The sequence below is a fragment of the Ananas comosus genome, linkage group 25, assembly GCF_001540865.1.
Source record: "Ananas comosus cultivar F153 linkage group 25, ASM154086v1, whole genome shotgun sequence".
NCBI classification, from domain to species: domain Eukaryota; kingdom Viridiplantae; phylum Streptophyta; class Magnoliopsida; order Poales; family Bromeliaceae; genus Ananas; species Ananas comosus.
This window is the reverse complement of record NC_033645.1, coordinates 2,345,419-2,365,512: the sequence shown is the minus strand read 5'-3', so window position 1 is coordinate 2,365,512 and position 20,094 is coordinate 2,345,419. Positions and strand designations below refer to the sequence as shown.

At 38.0% G+C, this 20,094-nt stretch overlaps 5 protein-coding genes across 6 annotated transcripts; 2 read left to right on the top strand and 3 right to left on the bottom strand.

The window, feature by feature from the left end:
• Positions 517-3,061, top strand: LOC109728894 (V-type proton ATPase subunit F-like). The gene is made up of 5 exons (XM_020259429.1): positions 517-672; positions 825-902; positions 1,947-2,028; positions 2,480-2,562; positions 2,661-3,061. Exons 2-5 carry the CDS (start codon positions 840-842, stop codon positions 2,823-2,825), a joined length of 393 nt encoding a protein of 130 aa, XP_020115018.1. The 5' UTR covers positions 517-672; positions 825-839; the 3' UTR covers positions 2,826-3,061.
• LOC109703686 (phosphomannomutase) lies at positions 3,400-7,280 on the bottom strand. Its single transcript, XM_020224401.1, has 12 exons — positions 7,154-7,280; positions 6,984-7,056; positions 6,793-6,837; positions 6,621-6,687; positions 6,080-6,156; positions 5,337-5,372; positions 5,206-5,261; positions 5,037-5,136; positions 4,855-4,950; positions 4,686-4,775; positions 4,199-4,250; positions 3,400-3,747 (listed from the first exon to the last, which is right to left on the bottom strand). Exons 2-12 carry the CDS (start codon positions 7,050-7,052, stop codon positions 3,692-3,694), a joined length of 744 nt encoding a protein of 247 aa, XP_020079990.1. The 5' UTR covers positions 7,053-7,056; positions 7,154-7,280; the 3' UTR covers positions 3,400-3,691.
• LOC109729021 (flap endonuclease GEN-like 2) lies at positions 8,856-14,219 on the top strand. Of its 2 annotated transcripts, none has more exons than XM_020259630.1 (14): positions 8,856-9,293; positions 9,394-9,551; positions 9,780-9,841; positions 9,958-10,097; positions 10,452-10,503; positions 10,575-10,647; positions 10,825-10,895; positions 11,222-11,281; positions 11,796-11,967; positions 12,057-12,156; positions 12,707-12,789; positions 12,953-13,053; positions 13,147-13,277; positions 13,748-14,219. In XM_020259630.1, exons 1-14 carry the CDS (start codon positions 9,226-9,228, stop codon positions 14,157-14,159), a joined length of 1,683 nt encoding a protein of 560 aa, XP_020115219.1. In that variant the 5' UTR covers positions 8,856-9,225; the 3' UTR covers positions 14,160-14,219. The 2 variants fall into 2 exon arrangements, with proteins under 2 accessions (XP_020115219.1, XP_020115218.1); XM_020259629.1 differs by having other exon boundaries at positions 10,822-10,895.
• LOC109729023 (elicitor-responsive protein 3-like) lies at positions 15,663-17,767 on the bottom strand. The gene is made up of 5 exons (XM_020259632.1): positions 17,510-17,767; positions 17,003-17,068; positions 16,350-16,476; positions 16,127-16,241; positions 15,663-15,944 (listed from the first exon to the last, which is right to left on the bottom strand). Exons 1-5 carry the CDS (start codon positions 17,574-17,576, stop codon positions 15,879-15,881), a joined length of 441 nt encoding a protein of 146 aa, XP_020115221.1. The 5' UTR covers positions 17,577-17,767; the 3' UTR covers positions 15,663-15,878.
• Positions 18,962-19,540, bottom strand: LOC109703727 (putative protein TPRXL). Its single transcript, XM_020224450.1, has one exon. The coding sequence runs from the start codon at positions 19,538-19,540 to the stop codon at positions 18,962-18,964; it is 579 nt and encodes a 192-aa protein (XP_020080039.1).

Here is a 20,094-nt window from a genome sequence, read left to right as displayed (position 1 = left end):
AGAAATACATAATCAATTTACTTAAAATGTACATATATAGCGTTTACAAGTCTTGATTGTCACTCGGTCTAATTTTGTCTCACGCTACTTCGAATATAACTTGACCCACCGAGTCTTACACCATTACGAATATGACTTGACCTAATATGATCTTCCACCACAAGGCAGAATATAGGCTCATTTAAGCCAACAGAACAATCCTTGTCCAAATTAAAATTCTAACTGGGGCTGCGGAATAATTTATTGTCTTTTTTTTTACAAATTTTGGGTGAAATTAGTGTGTTATATGGCTCTCCAAAATTCTGAAATGAGACTTTAAAGCAACGGGGTTTAGATACTGGTAATTAAAACAATTTATTTTTAACGAAATTTTAAAATTAAACAATAAAAAATTGAGAATGATATCAATTGAAAGACAAATAGCCAAAATTTGGGGAAAAAAAGGGGGGGATTATAGTTGTGGGCGGTCTCTACAATCTCTACCGTCCATTATGATCACGCTCCCTTGGACGGTGGCTGTGATTCGTGACACTGAAGACCATCTCCTGTTCTCATATTAATAATCGTAACGATCCCAAACACCACCGCACGAATCGCGACGAAAACACCTTCGTGATCGCACTCATTTCCTTCTTCGGGTCCCTTCTTCTTCTTCTTCTTCTTCGATCGCAGGTAATCGCCTCACCTCTTTTCCCCTTTTCCCGACATTGTTAGGGTTTTCGATGTCGGAGAAATCGCAATCTTAATTCCGATCTATCTATTATTGATCGTTTCCCCTTTTGCGTTGGTTTTTTATTAGGTTTTATATTTACCTGTTTTTTTAGTAATTATTGGTTGCGATGGCTGGACGAACTCCGATCCAGACGATTAACTCGGCTCTTATTGCAATGATCGCCGACGAGGTAGGTCCTATTCATCTCGCTTCGAGAAAAATGGCTCTTTTACAATCTGATTTTTGTCGAAGTGTTTTCAGAATTCGGACTAGAGAATAGTACTGAGTAAATTTCAATAGGTAGCTTGTTGGTCTAATTTTTGTTCATTACGGGAATTTATCTGATTACTGTCGTAGAGTTTTTGATATTCGGATTAGGAAATAAGCAAATTAGCTTGTATAAAAGGCAAATTTTTGAACAGGTAGTTTGTGTGTCTCATTTTCATTTGCCAAAACTGATGATAGTAGGTGAAATTCTCGAGAATCATGTAGTAGTTATTTTGACTAGTTACTTCCATAATCTTGTATTTTTTCTGATAGTTTAAGCTTACTGTATGAACATTTAGAAGACGGCGACAGCGTATGTGTCAAGATCTAGTTAGTGTTGTTCACCTTGGAAAACTGGGGCTTAGTTATCATTGAGTTTTCTACCAATTTGTATACGGTTGACTCTAATATTTCCCATGCACGCTATGCTTTATCAGTTATCACCAATGTGACCTATGATTTGCGTTTTTTGGAATTTAGGGAAATTTTGGTCTGTTTGAAGCTGTGTGATTAGTTTTGGAACAACTTTCCTTGAGATTTCATAAATTTAGTTATTATCGTTATGTGGGCATTCTAATTTTTCTTGGATTTTGTGGTGATTACCGCTGTTATTCAAATGAGAGATGCTCATGAGTTATTTACTAGTTGGATCTAGGAATGCACTATAGATGGTTCCTGCAGATTGCAGAGCATTATACATGGTTATCTTTCAGAAATACTTATGTCATTTAATTGCTGATGAGTTTTTACAACAGGTCATGTAGTATGACCCTGAATGACATCTAAAATTTGCTTCATGCAACACTAGAAAAATATCGCCATGTGTGAGATGGCGCTTCCAAGCTATTGATATAGAAATGAGCATCATCCAGATTTGTTTTTGTGCTATTTTATATTTTTTTACTAAATTGTAAATCATAGAAGATCTGAGGATTATTTTCTGTTCTTTTTTATTTGGTTCTCTTAGGACACTGTGACTGGATTCCTGTTGGCTGGAGTTGGTAATGTTGATCTGCGGAGAAAGACAAACTTCGTTATTGTCGACAACAGTAATTTCATTAACTCATCAAATCACCCTTTGTCTTGTTTTTGTTCCACATTTATTTTATTTAGTTTGTATTGGTAGTCTTCATTTCATATGTAATATTATAGCTTCTGGTATAAAGCAGCATATATCTAACTCTCTGTAGACCTCGCGATGGTGGGAGCCTTACTTCGGCTAGTTAGTCATAGTTATCTTAATGCAAAATGCCTCCATATTTTTTATATTAATGAGATCATTTTTGTAAGAATCTCTTTTTCAATTCATAATTTGGGAAAGAAAGATACGGAATTTTGAAAAAAGATTGTTCAATAGCAAGACACTGAAATTCTTCTTGCATTTTTACAATTCATAGTTGTCAAGCTCTAGGACTGTTAAAAGTGATGATTTTTATACATCAAATGACCTTGTAGTAGCCATTGTTGGTAAACTGATTCTTCTGTTATGACATTTCATAGAAACAACTGTGAAAGCAATTGAAGATGCATTTAAGGAGTTCACTGCAAGAGAAGACATTGCAATTGTGTTGATTAGCCAATATGTGAGTATCACAGATGTTCGATGTTGTTAACCGTATCTCATGCCTCAAGTAACATCTTGATATTGTTCTAAACAACCGTTTGTTAATTGTATTTACAGGTTGCCAACATGATAAGGTTTTTAGTCGACAGCTACAACAAACCAGTTCCTGCTATATTGGAGATTCCGTCCAAGGAACACCCCTATGACCCTGCGCATGATTCAGTTCTTTCTCGTGTGAGCTACTTGTTCTCGGCAGAATCCGTGGCGTCAGACAGGCGGTGAAACTAATAGTTTGCAATTTGTTTTTGTTTATTGGTTATATGCAAGACTCCATTTTGCCATGGAGGGATTATAAACATTTCTCTATTTATGACGACAGTTTGATTATATAATTGAGGCAAGTACCGAGACACGATGGTGTTGCTTCATTCCTTTGTATTTCTCTTTTCTTTCTGCAGTGTTGTTAATGGTTAAATTGAATAAGAGGAATTCTATACGGACAACTCAGTTTATTAGCATGTCTCCTTTGACAGTAGTTTGCTCAACTAGGATCAGAATGTGTGGTTTGGTTTTATGATCTCCAGCATGCAGATGCATTACTGCTCGAGCTTTTTTTTTTTAATTTTTGCTGCTGATAGAATAGATGTGATCCAATTGGCTAAATGCTGGTCAGCAGTTCTCATTCTCTTTTCCTTTTATAAGATGGACAGTGTTGGGAGGAGATATTTCACTAATAAGAAGCATGTAATTTGACAATTCTGGTCATTTGAGATTATCGTATGCTTTTCCAACTTCCAGAGTTGCTTCATCAGCATTGACTCCACACCATGAAACATGATATCAGCATTTACCATTGTTGGCTGTGAAATAACTCTTTTATTCATTCGCTTCAAATATATAATAAATGATCCCTCAATACATTATGAGCAGAGGTTCGAGTAAACAGAAATACGCAGTCATAATTTAACACAAAGGGCTATTTTTATTCCAAGTTCCTATTACTGACAAAGGACTCAACTGCTAATGGGGCGACAACAATGAAAGGCGAATGAAAAGACAAATTATTTGATTTGCTATGATCTTGCTCTGCTGATTCAAAAATGAATAAAATAGAACAATATGCCGACACTGCTCGGGCCATCCAGAGTTTATTTTGACAAGAAGAGAGATCTGCACTGTTCTGCTGTATCCTCTGGACTGGTAACTGTCAGACAAAACATGCGACTTTGAATCAGTGAGAACTTACAGAAACGCATAGGAAAAAAAATTGCAGACAATGACAAAGTAGATATATCTAGCATGAGAGCAGATAGTGCTAGAGGGTAATCTCAGAAATATAGGGAGGTTGATCGTTCTTTAGAGACTAAAGAATTATTACAACATGACCAGATTGATTCTCTCTCTCTCTCTCTCTTTTTTTTTCTTTTTTTTCATAAAATTGGAGAAGTACTCGATTGTTCACTTCATATATTTCAGCATGCCTAAACTCAAATACGAGTCTCACAATTCTATATAATACACAATCAAATATTCCAAGAGTATTAAAACTTTGCTGAGTCACCATCGTCTTACATTGATGAGTGCATGAACAGCAGGTCATAAGGACTAACCAAATAGCATATTCTCTGATTTACATACTAGTAAAATACGCATACCTGTGTGACCAACGGTTCTTTCAGATTCAAAAATCTCGTAATCATTTCCTCCCTGCACAAGGAAAGGACAGCTTAGTCTCGTGAAATCCTAGAAAGTTTAGAAGCATCTGCTAATTAATTTCTCTACAACTCAGATTTGAAGTATAAAAAGGGAAAAAAAAAGATATTGCGAAGATCGAAAAGAAAATAACACTCAGAATATTATGCTACTTGCGTGACAAATTTCTAAGCCATAATACCCAAAGAATTAATCTTATAGGCTTATACAGTTGACAAACATGAATCCACCTTTTAAAATTAGATATCAGATTATAGAAATGGCAACAGCATTTCATAAATTAAAAATGAAAAAAATAAAACTTTCTAAATATTCCAAGAGATAACAAATTGCCCTCTTCCATTGTAGGTATATGCTACAGTTGCCAACAAATTCCACTGTCTAGTAGTTAAAATCTTATTTTCAAATTCAGTCCAGAATATGCAGCACCTTGTATGTTTTGTCCCCAAAGAAATGGATTTCTTGGAATTCTTCAAGATATCTCAAACAGTAGGTCTTGTCCCATCCTTGTGGAAATACCTGAGATACACGTTTAAGAAGCAAAATGAATACTTAAACTAAATACTTCAAGAAAAAAAAATAGAATTCTAAAACTTACATCGAAACTTATCTGTCCACCAATGGAAAATGTCAAGTTCAAATGTGCAAACCTTTCACGAAGCACAGAGACCATCTTCGGCCTTATATTATGTACCTAGTAGATTATTTGCTTTAAACGTCAACCCATAGAAAAGATCCTTTTGGCTAAAAGGTAATTATATTCTGCTAAAATTATAATACCTTATCATATTTTTCAAACTCCTCTCGTTCTTCTTGGCTACAATTTCGCCCTATTGGGGAAACATTAATCATCCCACTTCGGAACTCTATGAATGTTCCCCTGGAAAAATGATGATAATAAGAGAAAAGCTACAGGAGATTCGACTCCCTGAAGAAGTTTGCCACTGACCTTTTTACTGGGATATCCAAATCAGCAATATAATGAAGTGTAAAATTAATAAATTCCTGCACAAATGTCATAGTGTAAGACCGTCTTCTGATCTCTCAGGTAATAATACTTATGCAGCACCTACCACTCACCTTTAGCTTCTCATCTCCAAGCGCTGATTTTAAATTCTGATGGAGAGAAAAATAATATCTCTTTGTTAGATTACAAAAATAGGCTCGTAGTTAAAAAAAAAAAAGATTAACAATAAACTAATAATATAGCGAAGTTTAAATTTCTAGGTTTTATCAACAGCAGCAGTTTTTCTCCTTCCATTGATCTGTTAGATTAAAAAAAAAAAGGGGCTTATACTAAAAAGATCCAAGGTTCTAAACTAGTTTTTCTCATGGCAATGAAATCGATAGGAAAGGGAAATATGAACTTAATTTGGCTATCCTATTATATAAGGCTAAAAGAGACATGATTTTCAAAGAACAATGCCATGCTTTTCTTATGCGACTTAGTAACTTATTGCAAAGCAAAGTAAAATGAAGCATAATCCAAGTTGTTGTGGAACACCAGTCTCCAAGATCAGATGCTAAAAATTCATTTTCTAGATTCACATAGACTCTTAAAATATTACCGATACTTCCCAAATACTCTTCCACCTCCCCTGATTTGAGATATTCTTCATGTATATCAGATGGAACGAAGGTAAGACAGTCACAAAAGGAAAAAAGGCAGGCTTGGCAGACAACATGGAGGAACAAATGCATAAAAAGCAAGAAACTTTAAAAATCAGATTTATAAAATCAAAACATCAAAGCAGTGATGGAACAAAGATCGAATCTGAAAATCATCTTAAAGAGTATTCTTTACCAAGAGAAATGACGCATACCTGGACACCAATGAGTTCTCCATTCTTGTGAGCTACAAGGCCATTTTCAGAGAAGACATAATCATAGTCATTAATCACTGCATTGGACAAAAACAATACTACTTATTATTCTCAATCATGTTTACAAGGCTTAAAAGATGCACAGGAAAAACATAATTGGAAAATAACACATAACAGTGATGAAACAAATAGATAAATACTCATGATGGCTAGAAAAAAAACATTGAAATTGCAATTTACATTGACTACTCTGATGATAACCAAACCTAATATACTTCAAAATTAGCTTTTTCTGAGCTCAGCGAGGTCATATGTATAGAAAAATCAAATTCTGCTTTCCGCAATAACACCAATTGGAACACACATAACCATCAAATTCCACTCGAGCTTAGAAAAACAAATGCAAAAACAATACATGTAAGCATCAAAAGTTTTTGAAAAAAAAAACGTACTATCAACTCGAGAATCATGTTTAGGTCCCTCCTTTAGCAGATTTAGATTCAAAATTCAAAATTTAAAATTCAAAATTCAAAGGTCAAACCTGTGTTCCCAAGCTGTTCAGATATCTTAACAAGATCTGATCCTCCCACAACACCAACTGTAACCACCTGCAATGCGCAAAGGCTACACTTTTTGTCATCCAAACACAAAATTAACTCCTCCGCAACAACATGCCAATGAAAGAGAGCACAAATCAAAATCAGATCGCTCACCTCCCGAAGCTCTCGCAGGAATTCGAGCATCTGCGCAGTTACAACCTAAAAATAACCAAAATTTAGTACACAAAACACAATTATAAGTCAACACTGCCTAAAAAAAACCAAAATTTAGTAAATAAAAGTCAATTGTAAGAGAATCCTAGTCCAAAATCCATGAAATTGAGCAAATCAGATGCGGTTTTCACCTTTCTCGGAGCCGTGAGGGTTCCATCGACGTCGAACAAAGCAATTACTCCCGGTTTTCTCCCCGCCATCGCTCTAATCCGACAAATCCGAGCAATGTGAATCAAAATCCAAAGAAAAAAATTAAGGAGAAAGGGGAGATTTAAAGGGGCGGAGGGAGAGATCCGAGCACCTTTCGAGGGCGAATCGAAGTAAACGGGGAATGGGGAAATGGAATTGGCGCGGATCTAGAGGGTGGTTTCCTTGTGAAGGGGGAAAAGGGTATTAATCGAAGGGTCGTTGTACGGAACGGGATTAGGTCAATGGACGGATGAGATCGAGCCACGTAAGACACAGTTGATTGCTCGGCTCGGATTGGCGCAGCATCTGAAACGTGCCGCGTCGTGCGCCGCCACGTGAAACGCACGTCGGATGCGAACCCGCGCGCCCGAACAGCGTGCAGCGGAGGAGCCACTAGGAAGTCGCCACCTGTCCAAGCGGCACACAAACAAAGGTGGGGCCCGCGCGGTTTGCGGGTTGGATGGCTAACGGTACGGGTTCAAACCGGATGCGGGTCTCATGTACGAATAAGAGGCTTGCTGGAGACGAAGAGCACTACTGCTAACACATTGGATGCATGATTGATCCGAACAGCAGAATAATTTTGTGTACAAAATTTTACAGGGTTTGAGATGTCATATATAGACATAAATAATAATATATAATAAATTTTTTAGATAAGAAACAAGGATCCAAAGCATTCTCCAAGGAACAAGCGTCTTATACTCATCACCTCCAAATCATGATGAAATTGTTTGTCCGGAACCTCCGGGTCCGGTCCTAACATGAAAGCCGAATAGCCATTGAAGTCGGCACTTTAGAGGTATTGGACAACCGACTTTCTAGTACCGCGGTCCTGTAAATACTTTCCTAAATGCGCGCTTTTTTTACCCGATTTATTTTTGGTTGTTTTATCGGAGGTCCTAACTGTTTTCATACTGTACGCTTAATTCATCGCACTTTATGAATGTAGTAAGTAGCTCGCTACCTTTTCTTAAAAAATATAGTTACGACTATCATATTCTCGGGATTCTTCTCTTCAATCCAAAATAGACATTTTAGGAAGAACAAGCGAAAAACGAAAAAAATAGTTATTACAATTGTAATGACGAAGAGCTAGTACAACCACTGAAAATAGAATGGTGTCTATAATAAAAATTGAATTTTATCACTGCAAACGGGCCGGATCAAGCCATCCAGTCAACACCACATCCGCTCCGCCTCCCGCCCCGTTTTTAGCTGGATCAAGCAATCCAATTCTCTCCCCCAATTACGTACGGCGAAGATCGATCACCGCGATATCCCACGGCGGTCACCGACGAGCTTCCTCAGGTCGAGCGGCGGCGAAGTAGGATCGCTACGGCTCGGTCGCATCCGGGACACGCCCTCGCCCCGGAGCACCTCGGACACGTCCCTCACGAATCGAGCTGTTAGGGCCTCGGCGCGCTCCTTCAACGTCGCGGGCTCGAAATCGTTGAGAGAGGAGGGTTCGGGCGAATCGGTCGAAGGGGCGACTTCGTCGCGGGTCTTGGAGCGGCGGCGAGCTTCTTCTAGAAGCTTCTCATGGCGGAGGAGCTTGTGCTGCTTCTCGGCAACGAGCTTCTCGTATATGAGCTTGTAGCGCGAATAGCAGCGGAGGAGCGAGAGGGGACGGAGGAGGCGTGGGGAGAGGGATCGGAGGTGGGAGTAGGAGGGCATTTGAGGAGGGGGCGATTGATCGGAAGCAGGAACGGAGCCGAGGAAGAGGAGGGGATTAGGGTTTAATTAGGGTTTTGTGTGGTTTGTGCGCCTTCGGGAAGAAGACGATGGCGAGATACAACTCGTTTGCGAAAGCAACGTCGGCGACGAGTTACAAAAATCGCCGACTTTAATATATTTATGTATCGTTTTAAGACCATTCATAGGCCGACACGTGGCTCATTCGGTGGTGACTTGGGCCGGGCTTGGTCCTCATCTAATTTGACTCGTCACTTTGGGCTGCGAGTACTGGGCCCTTTTACGGCCCACATTTAAATTCCCAAAATACCTCTCCACTTCCACGATATTAACTCCCTTTCTCGTCGCGGTCCCCGCGAAAATTAAACCGACGATCAGGGCCATTTTCGTCATTCCACCTCCCTTTTCCCAACGAACCCTTTCCCCTCTCTCCTCTTTTAATTCGAAATTTTTTTCGCACTCTTCGTTTCTCTCTCGAAAGATCGAGCCATGGGAGTGAAAAATTTGTGGGATATTTTGGAATCTTGCAAAAAAACCCTCCCACTTCACCATCTCCAGTAAGTTTTTCGATCACACCCCTCTCTATTAATATATTTTTCACAAGTTACTCTCTCTCTCACCTCGATCTCCTCTTCCCCCTTTGCTTCGATCTTGAAGGAACAAGAGGTTGTGCGTGGATCTCTCGTGTTGGTTGATCCAATTGCGGAACGCGAATCGATCCCCCGCGTGCGTGGTGAAGAAGCTCTACCTCAGGGGCTTGTTTCATCGTCTTAGAGCCCTAATCGCTTTGAACTGTAGCCTTGTTTTAGTTACTGGTGCTTTTCCCTGCATTTTCTCTAATTTTTCCCTAGTATTTAGTTTGATTCAATGATCTTAGATGCATTGCGTCCTTTAAAGCAAATCTTTGTATTTTTTCAACAAAAAAAATGCTTTTTTTTAAAACAAATACCCACTCTTCGGCTTCTAATTTTTTATTTGAGTTGTTCTACTGGGTTAAATTAAGCATTTTTGTTAAATCTAATAGTACTAGTGCATTTTTGTAGATGGATCTATCCCTTCGATTAAATTATCTACTTATAGGCGGCGTCTGGGTTCTGGTTCTGAGGTCAGTTTTCCCCTTCATGGGATTTCGTATCAATACGGAACGCAAAGTGATTGTTTTTACTTTATTTACCTACTAAAAGTTTCTTTCTTTTTTTTTTCTTTTTTTTTTTGCTTCAGCTCAACCCGGAGGAGGCAAATTCGCAAACAATGACGCAAGCAGTGCCTTCGCTGCGCAGAAACATGGGGTCGGAATTCTCTTGTATGATTAAAGAAGCGAAAGTTCTTGGAAAGGCGCTCGGCATCCCTTGCTTAGATGGGTAATTGATTTTGACGCAATTGATTCTGAAATTTTGAGTTGCCATATAGTCCAAGTTTTTGTAGTATATACCTCTTCGATGCTACATTGTATTTTGCATCTTGATTTATGAAATCAGTGGTTTGTTTGCTAACTCTTCTGTGATGTTTATGTGGCTGGCATATTCTTGAGGATTATATTTTTATGTCTCTTGTGGATTGTACTTTAGAGAAACTTGGATAAATATTTGTCTATAATTCGCCAAATGCTCTTTTGAAATTAGAGATTTCATGCAGTAAAGTTTAAAACATAAGTGCAATATGTTGATATGTTTAAACATCAGTTATTTTGTAAGAGATAATTTTCTGTTTGACAGGATAGAGGAAGCGGAAGCACAATGTGCATTGCTAAATTCGGCATCCTTTTGTGTAAGTGGAATGATTCTTTTGTATTTAAACAATCTGGCTTTTACCTCTATAATGACTATCTCGATTTTCAGGATGGGTGCTTCACTTCAGATTCAGATATTTTCCTTTTCGGAGCAAGGACAGTATATAGAGATATTATTCTAGGTAATTTCTTGAACTTCTAACCGAAGTAAATAAAGAAGATACTTACTGATAACATAGCTTCCTCAAACCATATATTTTGCTTTTTTTTTTAAAAAAAAAAACCAGATTTTGTTTTTGTTTTGCCATTCATCCAGCTAGTTATCTTACATTTACAAAATTTCTTTTTGGAATTAGGAGAGGGTGGATATGTTATTTGTTATGAGATGGTAGATGTAGAGCGCAAACTTGGGTTTGGAAGGAACTCACTGGTAAGGTGCCTTCTACATCTTGTTGTATGGAGCCACACACCCTTTCTTTGTTTTCTCTTACCAATGAAGTTTTTGGCAATTTTCCATTTATGTAATATTATGTTATTGAGAGTTTTGAAATTACAAAGTTTCAATTCTTATAATATGTGAAGTGAATTTGCAGCTTAGCCATGAAACTATCTATTTGCAAACCTGCAAATAACGGAATAAGGTTTTGTATGTCACTATGACTTTATGAGATATATATATATATATATATATAATATATGATTCAGTTTCTAAAAAAAACTTGTATTGACTTTGTTTCGAATTGTTTGATACTTCAGATATCTCTGGCTGTTCTTCTTGGCGGTGACTATTCTAACAGAGTTTATGGCTTCGGGCCTGTAAGTAGCACAACAAATAATCTTTTGAATATATCAGGAACTTTTCCTTGAATAGTATTCTTGTTGTTTGTTGGTTGTTAGAATGCATGTGCATTCATTCTGCAATTACAGAATAAACATATGCAACTAAAGCCTCATTTGTTATTGCTTGCTTCTTCTTTTTTGAATTCAAATTCTATATGATTGAAGGCAGTAACGGATGTAATTTCTCCATCCTTGTAATCGTTGATTATCTTGTGAAGTGTTGTCTTTAGATAAAACAAAGTGAGAAAAACTTGTTACTACGTTTTCGTTCTTTGTTGCCAAACAATCTCCTAGGCGTATAGATTGCAAACAATGGTTATCCAGTGGCGATTCAATTCCCTAGAATTTGAGTTTGGAAACCAAACAACGTAAGCAGTTAAAAGAGGGCTTATACTTCAGTGTTTGCATCCGGGAATCAGTCTACCCCTCCATAGGAACTGGATTCTAACAAAATGCTTTTCTCAATATTTTTGACATCTGAGTACTGCAGGAAACTGCATGCCGAATTGTTAAATCAATAGGGGATGATGCTATCTTACAACAAATTATGTCTGAGGGGTTGACAATCGCTAGAAAGAACAATGGAAAAAAGAAACCAGGAAAACTCGCAAACACTGATGTGAATAAAGAGAATGAGATATGCCCGAAACAGAATTTCTGTGGTGAGTTTGAAAAATTATCTGTCTAAGTTCCTCACAATTTGGATTATTGGTATGCTCTACTATATCCTCCTAACAAAATTATTTCATAGAAACTGGAAATAAACCGGTATCTGATGGTCAGTTTTTGGAAGTCATCAATGCATATCTGAAGCCTAAATGTCATTCGCCAGATTCTGAGGCCGTGCAGAGGTGAAGAGCTACTTATCAGACCCCAACCTTCCTATATATTTTGACAGCTCGAAAGAATGCAACAGTTTGATGATGTATTTTATATATATTTAAAAGGGGAAACTTTAAATGCCACCCCAGTGGTTTCACACTTTTTCACTTTAGCACCCTGTGGTTTAAAGTGTATCAATTTAATGCCCTGTGGTTTTTTTTTTATTTTTTTTATTATTGATTCTACTAATTTTTTTCGTTAAATCAGTGACAAAGTTAAACTAAGGGGTACTAAAGTGAATATTCGATAAACCTAGGTGGGGTATCTGAAGTTTTTTGTATATAATTTAATAAAATATTAACGGAAAAACTGATGAAAAGATAAAGATAAAGCCACAGGACACTAACTTGATACACTTTAAACCACGGGGTACTAAAGTGAGAAAGTGCGAAACCACAGGGGTGGTATTTGAAGTTTACTCTATTTAAAACCTTGTCTAATAACCAATAACGTACTCAAGAGTGTCTAACAAATTTTTCTAGTTGATAACATTTGGGTCGTGGTGCTTCTTTCTTGTAGAGTATATACCGAGCATCCTTTTCTTCGATTGGAGCTTCAACGGATATGTGAACAGTTCTTTGGTTGGAGCCCTGAAAAGACTGGTAAATGCATACTGTTTACACACTTCACCACTTTGTCAATATAACTCTTCTTGATAGTGACTCTACTGGCAATTACTAAATTAAGAAGATATTGCCATGCACAGAATTCTGCATTCTCATAGTGACAATCATCTTTATCATCAATTGTCCAAATCTGTTCCAGATCAGTATATCCTTCCAAAGATCGCTGAGAGAGATCTTAGGCGTTTCGCTAATCTCCGTTCCAGGTCATCAGTCTTAGGAGTTAGGATTCCTTTCAGTGAGGTACTACTTTTTCTGACCTCTTCATTCATGGTTTTGCGAACTTGAGATTCTGCATATGTCTTTGCTTTTCATTCACCTTTTCCAACACTGCAGATTCCAGTTCCATGCCCTGTGTCTGCTATTGTGAAGCAGAGGAAGGTTCAGGGAAGAGAATGCTATGAGGTCTCATGGCAACACGTAGATGGGCTCGACATTTCAACCATCCCAGCTGATTTGATTGAAAGGTATGATGCTTGATGGTACAGCATTATGGTTGTTTGGCTCCAGCTTTTGGAACATCTTCTTTACTATGATTCTCAGTAGCAATGAATCTAGCGAACACAATGTCTAGAGTTTTTGCTTGTGGCTGGAATCTAAAACAAGTTTTAGGCCCCGAAGTGGAAGCTTCAAATTGAAGTAGATGCCTTTGCTGCGGCACAATTTTGTGGGTATGTTAATAAAAAGTTCTTCAAGAAACTCCACTAACACAACACTTTACAGAAGCTTTACCAGCGCCAAAAAGGCCCGTAATGTTGTCGAAAAAGCTCTTTACCCAAGAAAAAAGTTGATACTTGACACCTAAATTCAGGTCTCTCTACAAATCGTTTTGGACAAGAAAAGAGAAAAGGAATCTAGTTTATCAGCTAACTAATACTTGGCATATTTACCTAATTTCTCTGGATACATCTAATTATGTTATTATTGCCTTTTTCAGTGCCTGCCCTGAAAAGATAACTGAGTTTATAGAAAAGAAGGATGAAGCAAAGAAGCAGACGAGGAAACCAAGGACAAGAAAACCAAATAAAAATGCAGTTGCTGAGGTTGACTTGCAGCTCAAAGGTCTATTGCTCAGCATCGAATCGCAAAGCAATGCACTTACTGATATAACAAACAGATCCAAGCCAACTATTGTAGATACTGTAAAACCTATTGTCATTGATCTCTCGAGCCCATCACCACCTCTCCATGCTTGTAAAGTTGCCAAGTGTCAGAAAACTACTGGCCAAAATGTAGATGTAATTGAGGTGTATGAATCAGAGAGGGAGAGTGAGGTGTCTTCTGAACATGCAAGGAAGGCGAGAGAACTGAGATTGTTTATAGACAGTATTAGACATGATTTGCGCTAAACCATGATTGACTCTTTGGAATTTCCGATTAGATTTGTAGCTCATTTCTATTGTATGGAAGCCTACTAGTTGAGTGGTTATGCAACTGTCACATGGTAGACAACAGCACTTGTTTATATTAAATTCCGTCGTCTTATGATGAATATCATTGACATTACAAGTGAAGTTTACAATCTAAAAAAGTTTTCTAGAGGGTTACAATTTTAGAAACTTCCCATAAACTGCATCTGTATTTGTGTAAAATTAGAACTAGCTTATATTTGCGTTCAACAGGGTAAAATAAAAAACTTACAAATATCACTTGGCGCCTGAGTCTATTTTTCTGAAATTTTTAATGCTTAGACGATTTAGGCACACTTTTGTTATTTCACTTTCATGTGAGTGATGCTGATTGCTTGGTAGTTTGTGTGGTGATATGGCAATGCATAATTGTGAGAGGATTCTGGTATACTCTTCCCTCTAAAATAGTAGACAAAATGTGTGGGGTGCATCAATAGGAACTTGCTGCGGTATTTACCAAAATGTTCTTATCCTTTCTTGTAGAGCACTATTAGGTATTAATTATTAGAAGGTGATTGTTCATAGGTGGGAAGGAGGCTTAAGCTATCTCATGTCCATCTTTTCAGCAAGACTTTGAATGTTCATTTTCCAAAGATCTGTTGATAATTGTGTTCAAGAATCTCATTATAATGGAAGATATCAACCAACATATAACACTTATGAAAATATTGTCAAGAACACTATCTCTCTCTCTCTCTCTCTCTCTCTCCTCTCTCTCTCTCTCTCTCTCTCTCTCCACCAATGAAGTTTAAGATCTTCTCTTTGCCATACAAGTCCTACTTCCTGCTGTTATTGCTGTTTGTGGGACAACTATCAAGTTTCATTCAAGGAATGAGGATGATAAAACAGGAGAGGATGATCAGCAGTATGGAAGAAGAACATTCTTCCATAGATTCTAAACAGTTCTTCAGAATATCTCCATCTGAATCAACACACGACGCGGATCTCAGCGCGATCTACGGGGTTTCCGATCGAGCGGTGCCTCAAGGTCCAAACCCACTTCACAATTGATCAGATTCAGTGAGACCATTGTATATCTGTAAGTAACATAACTGCTGTGGTTTTTCCTTCTTTTGACCCAAATAGATGAGATGTTGCAAATATTCAGACCCTTAACTTTTCCTTGTTTGTGCTTAATTGGCTTGATTGTTTGCTTGTGACATGTGTGGAAATTTAGATGTTGTATTGCACTGAATGCAAATATTTATGGCTTTTTATGTTTTTTTTTTTTTTTTTTTGAGAAAAGGCTTTTTATGTTTTGTTTGAATAAAATGCAGGATAATGCTACATGCTTTACTGAAAAATATTGAACAGAGGAGAAAATTGGGTTCTATTATTATTATTATTATTATTACTTTTTTATAACTCATAACATTAACTCTAGTTGGAAGGTTTTGGGACGGCTCATCACAGTAAACAAAGATTATTAAATAAATCAACTACTTAAAGAGTGAACTAGATTAAACTTTCAACATTAGCATTCAAGCATAGCTCCAATTTGATGATACATCAATTAGATATACAGAGGATTATTTTCAATGCCTTTTGAGTGACTAGGAACTAGGAAGTTTCCAAAACATCCTAGCAAACCATCCGATAATATTACTACAACAATGAAATCCCTTTGAAATAAATATATTGTAAATTCCGATACTAAATTCAGGAAGAAGATTCATTCCACCCGCCATAGTTCTCTTCTTCACCGCCGTCCTGCTGATGATTTTTCTGCAAAAAAAAAGAGAGAAAAGAACATTGTTCATACACAATAAGTTAACAAAATACTAATTTACTCATTAACACCCAGATTGCATTATAAGTTCATGTAAGTATGAGTTTATAAAGCACAACTGCTTATTTTTGCATTTTTAAGTATGAGTTTATAAAGATCTAACGATATAGAAGAGTACCGTTGGCGTGAATGCGAGACCAACTTTGATTTCGCCACGATATTCCTGATCTTTGACAACATTGTAAACAGTTGGTGGGAGGCTACCTTCCATAAACAGTGGCTTCAGGGGTATTCTGATGTTGCATCCCAAAACCAAAGCAAGTGTGAAGCTAAAAATCGTATTGAATGTTTCGAATATGTCGCAAACTTGTCACAAATGCAGAGGACGTGCATATACTCACGTAGCTTCTCCGACAAAATCGTCTGCTGTAATAGCATCTTTGTCCATAAGCTTGATTGTAATTTCTGAAATGTCGTCAGATACGGTGAACACGAAGGTCTCATTCCATTCAGGTTCGTCTCCGGCTCCTGCATCAATCAATACAGAGTGTAAAAACTATACATCCTTAGAAGAGTTTAAACAAAAAAAGAAAAAAAAAGAAAAAGAATTCTAGTGATACTGAATGTTCAGCAAAGAAAATTGAAAACCATTTTTACCATCATATTGACAGATCATTAAACCAAAAATGTCTCTCATTGTGCACAAGATTTTCTACTCATGTTACTGTTTCCGATGGCATTTGTATTGAAGATTATACCAGCTATGATCTAAATCATTTGAGATACCCCAAAATGAAAATTCATAATCTTTAATTGCCTTTTCCCATGCATTGCGCGCAAGTGACAATTGAACAAACCTCAATTTCGCTGAAATGATATCCAAACCAATCAAACAACCATAAAATCTCATCATTGTATATATACATAAAAAAAAAGGGAACATAACCAAACATTCCCCAAATATTTCTAGCTTTTCATCGAAGTTCTGCGGAACAAAGTTTTCTCATAAAATCACACTGGCATAACAGCAACAAATAAGCAAGACATCATGCACCTGATGCAACACTGCTTTTCTGCTCCTGCGTGCGGCATTTCAGGACAGCATAAGGATCCATTTTACCTGCTTCACAAAAACAGCACCAATTAACTAATCATCGAAGATGCTCGATCTCAAAATATCAAGCATTTAGAAAATCGCAGCGACCGATCTCACTGTGACTTCCAGATGGAATTGAAATTGACAGGTGAGATAAGAGACGCGAATTTAACGCGTCCAGCAGCTCAGGTACAAGATGCACAGAGTTGACAAGATTAATTTCACAAATTACTGTAAATAGTGGCAAATCAACGAGATCTCGATCCAGAGTGCGAATTAAGCGATCGATCAGCCAATCTTTAATTTGTTAGTGCGTTCTTCACATAAGCCAGATTCCAATTTATGAATTTCCACTCACAATCGCGCAGAAACAAATCTAGAAGTTTTAAACATAGAGAATTACAACAACAACAACAACAACAACAACAACAACAGATATTGCATGGTGGATTAAAACAAACGTACAGAGGAAATCGGTGTTGTCGAGGCCCTTGGCGGCCACAAGAAGCACTTCGAGAGTCCCCTGCACCATATCCTTCTCTAAATCCTTTTTTTTTCCCTCTCTTTCTCTCTACCTCCCTGTTTTGCTCTTTTGATCAATAACGGGGTCATGTATATGCGCAGAGAATAAAATAAACGCATCTAACAACAATTAGGCGCGTTTCCACTTTCCACTGCCCTTGGTGTTGATGGCCGTATTAAAAATGCAATACTAAAAATACCAACAATAGTAATAATAGCAATAATAACAATAATAATTATAAGATGAGTGCTGCGTTGACTTGGCAGCCGGCGCAGCTGACAGCCTGACAGGGAAAGGCAGTCTTCCCTGAGACAAAGATGGAATTTTAGTTAGGCAGGGCAGACGGGATCGTACAATGAGTACGTTTGGCGCGAGGCGCGACGTTTCTCACGGGATCACCCATTTTAGAACTACACTAACTCTATCACGCATAATCCTCTTAATCTTTTGAACCTACTCACAGTATAAAATATTGTAATCGGGTTAAAAAAGTTTAGCCATATTATATCTTTTATATAGGACTATTTCAAATTATGTGGGTGTCAGAGTATTTGCGTTGGATGGATGGGAAGTTGATGAATTCTTTAGTATGGAACTAGATCTTAGTTTCCTGCATCAAAATGGGCTATGATAATTAAATTGAGGGTGCAGTGATAACAAATTAAGCAAAAGAATAGTTGGAGGATCCATTTACAAATCGTCGACAATTTTTGAGGTGCATTCATAATTAATTTTTGCATATATAAATGTTTACCTTCTTCAATAAAAAAAATAAAATCTCAACGGTTAATTAGTATAGAATTACATAACTGCACCAACTAGCTATATATATATATATATATCCATAGGCTCGGTCCCTTCTTATGCTAATAATATAAGCTAATTCGATCCGGTGCATGCACCCTGTTCATGATATTAATTCCGCCACATCTTGATCCGAATCCAATGATCTACACATTCTAAATACAATTTGGTTTATCAAACCATTTCTGCTTGCGCCTTTCCAGAAACTCTTCTTCGATCAAAAGCAAGGAAAAAAAAGAAAAAGAAAAAGAAAAAGTATACTAATAATAATAATAACTGTTAAATTGTTTCTGTAATTTTTGATAAAACAAGAAGTCGAAAAATCTCTCTTATTAGTGTTCCGCTGGTCATTAATTCCACAGAAATATTCTCACTGATCGGAAAATCAGAAAAACACTACAAAACAAGAATTTTCGCTTAACCAAAAAAAATTCCCTTGGTCTTCTTTTTTTTTTTTTCTTACTCTCTCTCTCTCTCTCTCTCTCTCTCTCTCTCTCTCTAAACTAACACTCTAACTAATAACCAAGAACCATATGATATATATGAAACTACTCTATAGAGAGAGAGAGAGATTAGCATTCTGACAGTAACTAAGTCCGTCGGCCCGGCGATGACTGCCCGCCGCTCCTCTTCTTGGATGAGGAGCTGCCGTCGCTGGTGCTGCTGCTGCCGCCGGCGGCCTGCTTCTTGGACCCTTTACTGACAGAAGAACTGCTGCCGGCAGAGCCCGACGGCAGGGAGGTGGAAGGCGGGGAGGGCGGGGGCGACGAGCTGAGCGGCCTCGTGCAGGGGTCGGGCGATGCGTCGCGATCGTCGCGCTCCGTGAACAGGTCGGGCGATGGCTCCTGATTCGCCGGCTCTGTTACGACTTCGTAGGCCTCAGATCCCCGTACGATCACTCTCGGGTCGCCCTTCGCGTCGACGCCGATGAAGAAGTCCGGGGGCCTGTCAGGTGAGGCGGCGCCCTGAGCGGGCGCGGAGGAGGAGGAGGAGGAGGAGGGGCCGAGGACGGAGGCGAAGGAGGGGGAGATGGGGAGGACGATGTTGCGTATGGAGGAGGAGCTGGCGGCGGTGGCGGCCGATGAGGGCCCTTCCGAAGCAGTGCTGGTGTCGCGGTCGGCCTTCGCCATTTCGGCGCGATCCTTCTTGAGCCTGCTTTTCTTGCCCATTGCTAGTGCAAAAGAAGAAGAAGAAGGAGGAGGAGGAGGAGGAGGAGGGTGGCTCAGAATATATATACATATAAACGACGCATGCATGTATGTATTTATATTAATGCACGTAAGTGTGAGATGGTCATAGATCAATAGCACGGACGGACAGGATTCGAGCTCGGATGTGACGGCGCAAATAATTAAGCCAATCCCAGAGCAGTGCTGTTTCTATTTTCTACAAGTATTTGTAGCATTATATATGAATCCTACATGCTATTTATTCAAAGTCTGTAATTATCTACCTTAGTCTTCTCAATTTTTTTCTTTTTGGGTAACATTAATATGTTTATGTAACATTAAAAAACCGTCTCTTAGTCTAGTGATTCTTACCTCGCATGGGGATTTTTTTTAGGTGGAGAATCGAATCCAGTGCATACATATTTGCAAAGTTTGAGCTTTGCTCGTACATGTATAGATAGTTTTTTTTTTATTTTATTTTAAATACCTGACACGGTCCATATTTATGAGGAAATTAGAAAAACAAATAAAAATTATATGACTGAAAATTATAA

Excerpts from the sequence above, each read along its gene's own strand:
- LOC109728894 (XM_020259429.1), top strand. The coding sequence starts at position 840 with ATGGCTGGACGAACTCCGATCCAGACGATTAACTCGGCTCTTATTGCA. Across the intron at positions 903-1,946 it reads TTGCAATGATCGCCGACGAG|GACACTGTGACTGGATTCCT; the intron begins GTAGGTCCTATT and ends TGGTTCTCTTAG. Across the intron at positions 2,029-2,479 it reads CTTCGTTATTGTCGACAACA|AAACAACTGTGAAAGCAATT; the intron begins GTAATTTCATTA and ends GACATTTCATAG.
- LOC109703686 (XM_020224401.1), bottom strand. The coding sequence starts at position 7,052 with ATGGCGGGGAGAAAACCGGGAGTAATTGCTTTGTTCGACGTCGATGGA. Across the intron at positions 5,262-5,336 it reads TTGGAGATGAGAAGCTAAAG|GAATTTATTAATTTTACACT; the intron begins GTGAGTGGTAGG and ends ACATTTGTGCAG. Across the intron at positions 3,748-4,198 it reads AAGAACCGTTGGTCACACAG|TTACCAGTCCAGAGGATACA; the intron begins GTATGCGTATTT and ends TTTGTCTGACAG.
- LOC109729021 (XM_020259629.1), top strand. The coding sequence starts at position 9,226 with ATGGGAGTGAAAAATTTGTGGGATATTTTGGAATCTTGCAAAAAAACC. Across the intron at positions 12,790-12,952 it reads TTGGAGCCCTGAAAAGACTG|ATCAGTATATCCTTCCAAAG; the intron begins GTAAATGCATAC and ends AATCTGTTCCAG. Across the intron at positions 13,278-13,747 it reads CCAGCTGATTTGATTGAAAG|TGCCTGCCCTGAAAAGATAA; the intron begins GTATGATGCTTG and ends TGCCTTTTTCAG.
- LOC109729023 (XM_020259632.1), bottom strand. The coding sequence starts at position 17,576 with ATGGTGCAGGGGACTCTCGAAGTGCTTCTTGTGGCCGCCAAGGGCCTC. Across the intron at positions 16,242-16,349 it reads GATTTTGTCGGAGAAGCTAC|AATACCCCTGAAGCCACTGT; the intron begins GTGAGTATATGC and ends ATGCAACATCAG. Across the intron at positions 15,945-16,126 it reads GTCTCGCATTCACGCCAACG|AAAAATCATCAGCAGGACGG; the intron begins GTACTCTTCTAT and ends TTTTTTTTGCAG.
- LOC109703727 (XM_020224450.1), bottom strand. The coding sequence starts at position 19,540 with ATGGGCAAGAAAAGCAGGCTCAAGAAGGATCGCGCCGAAATGGCGAAG.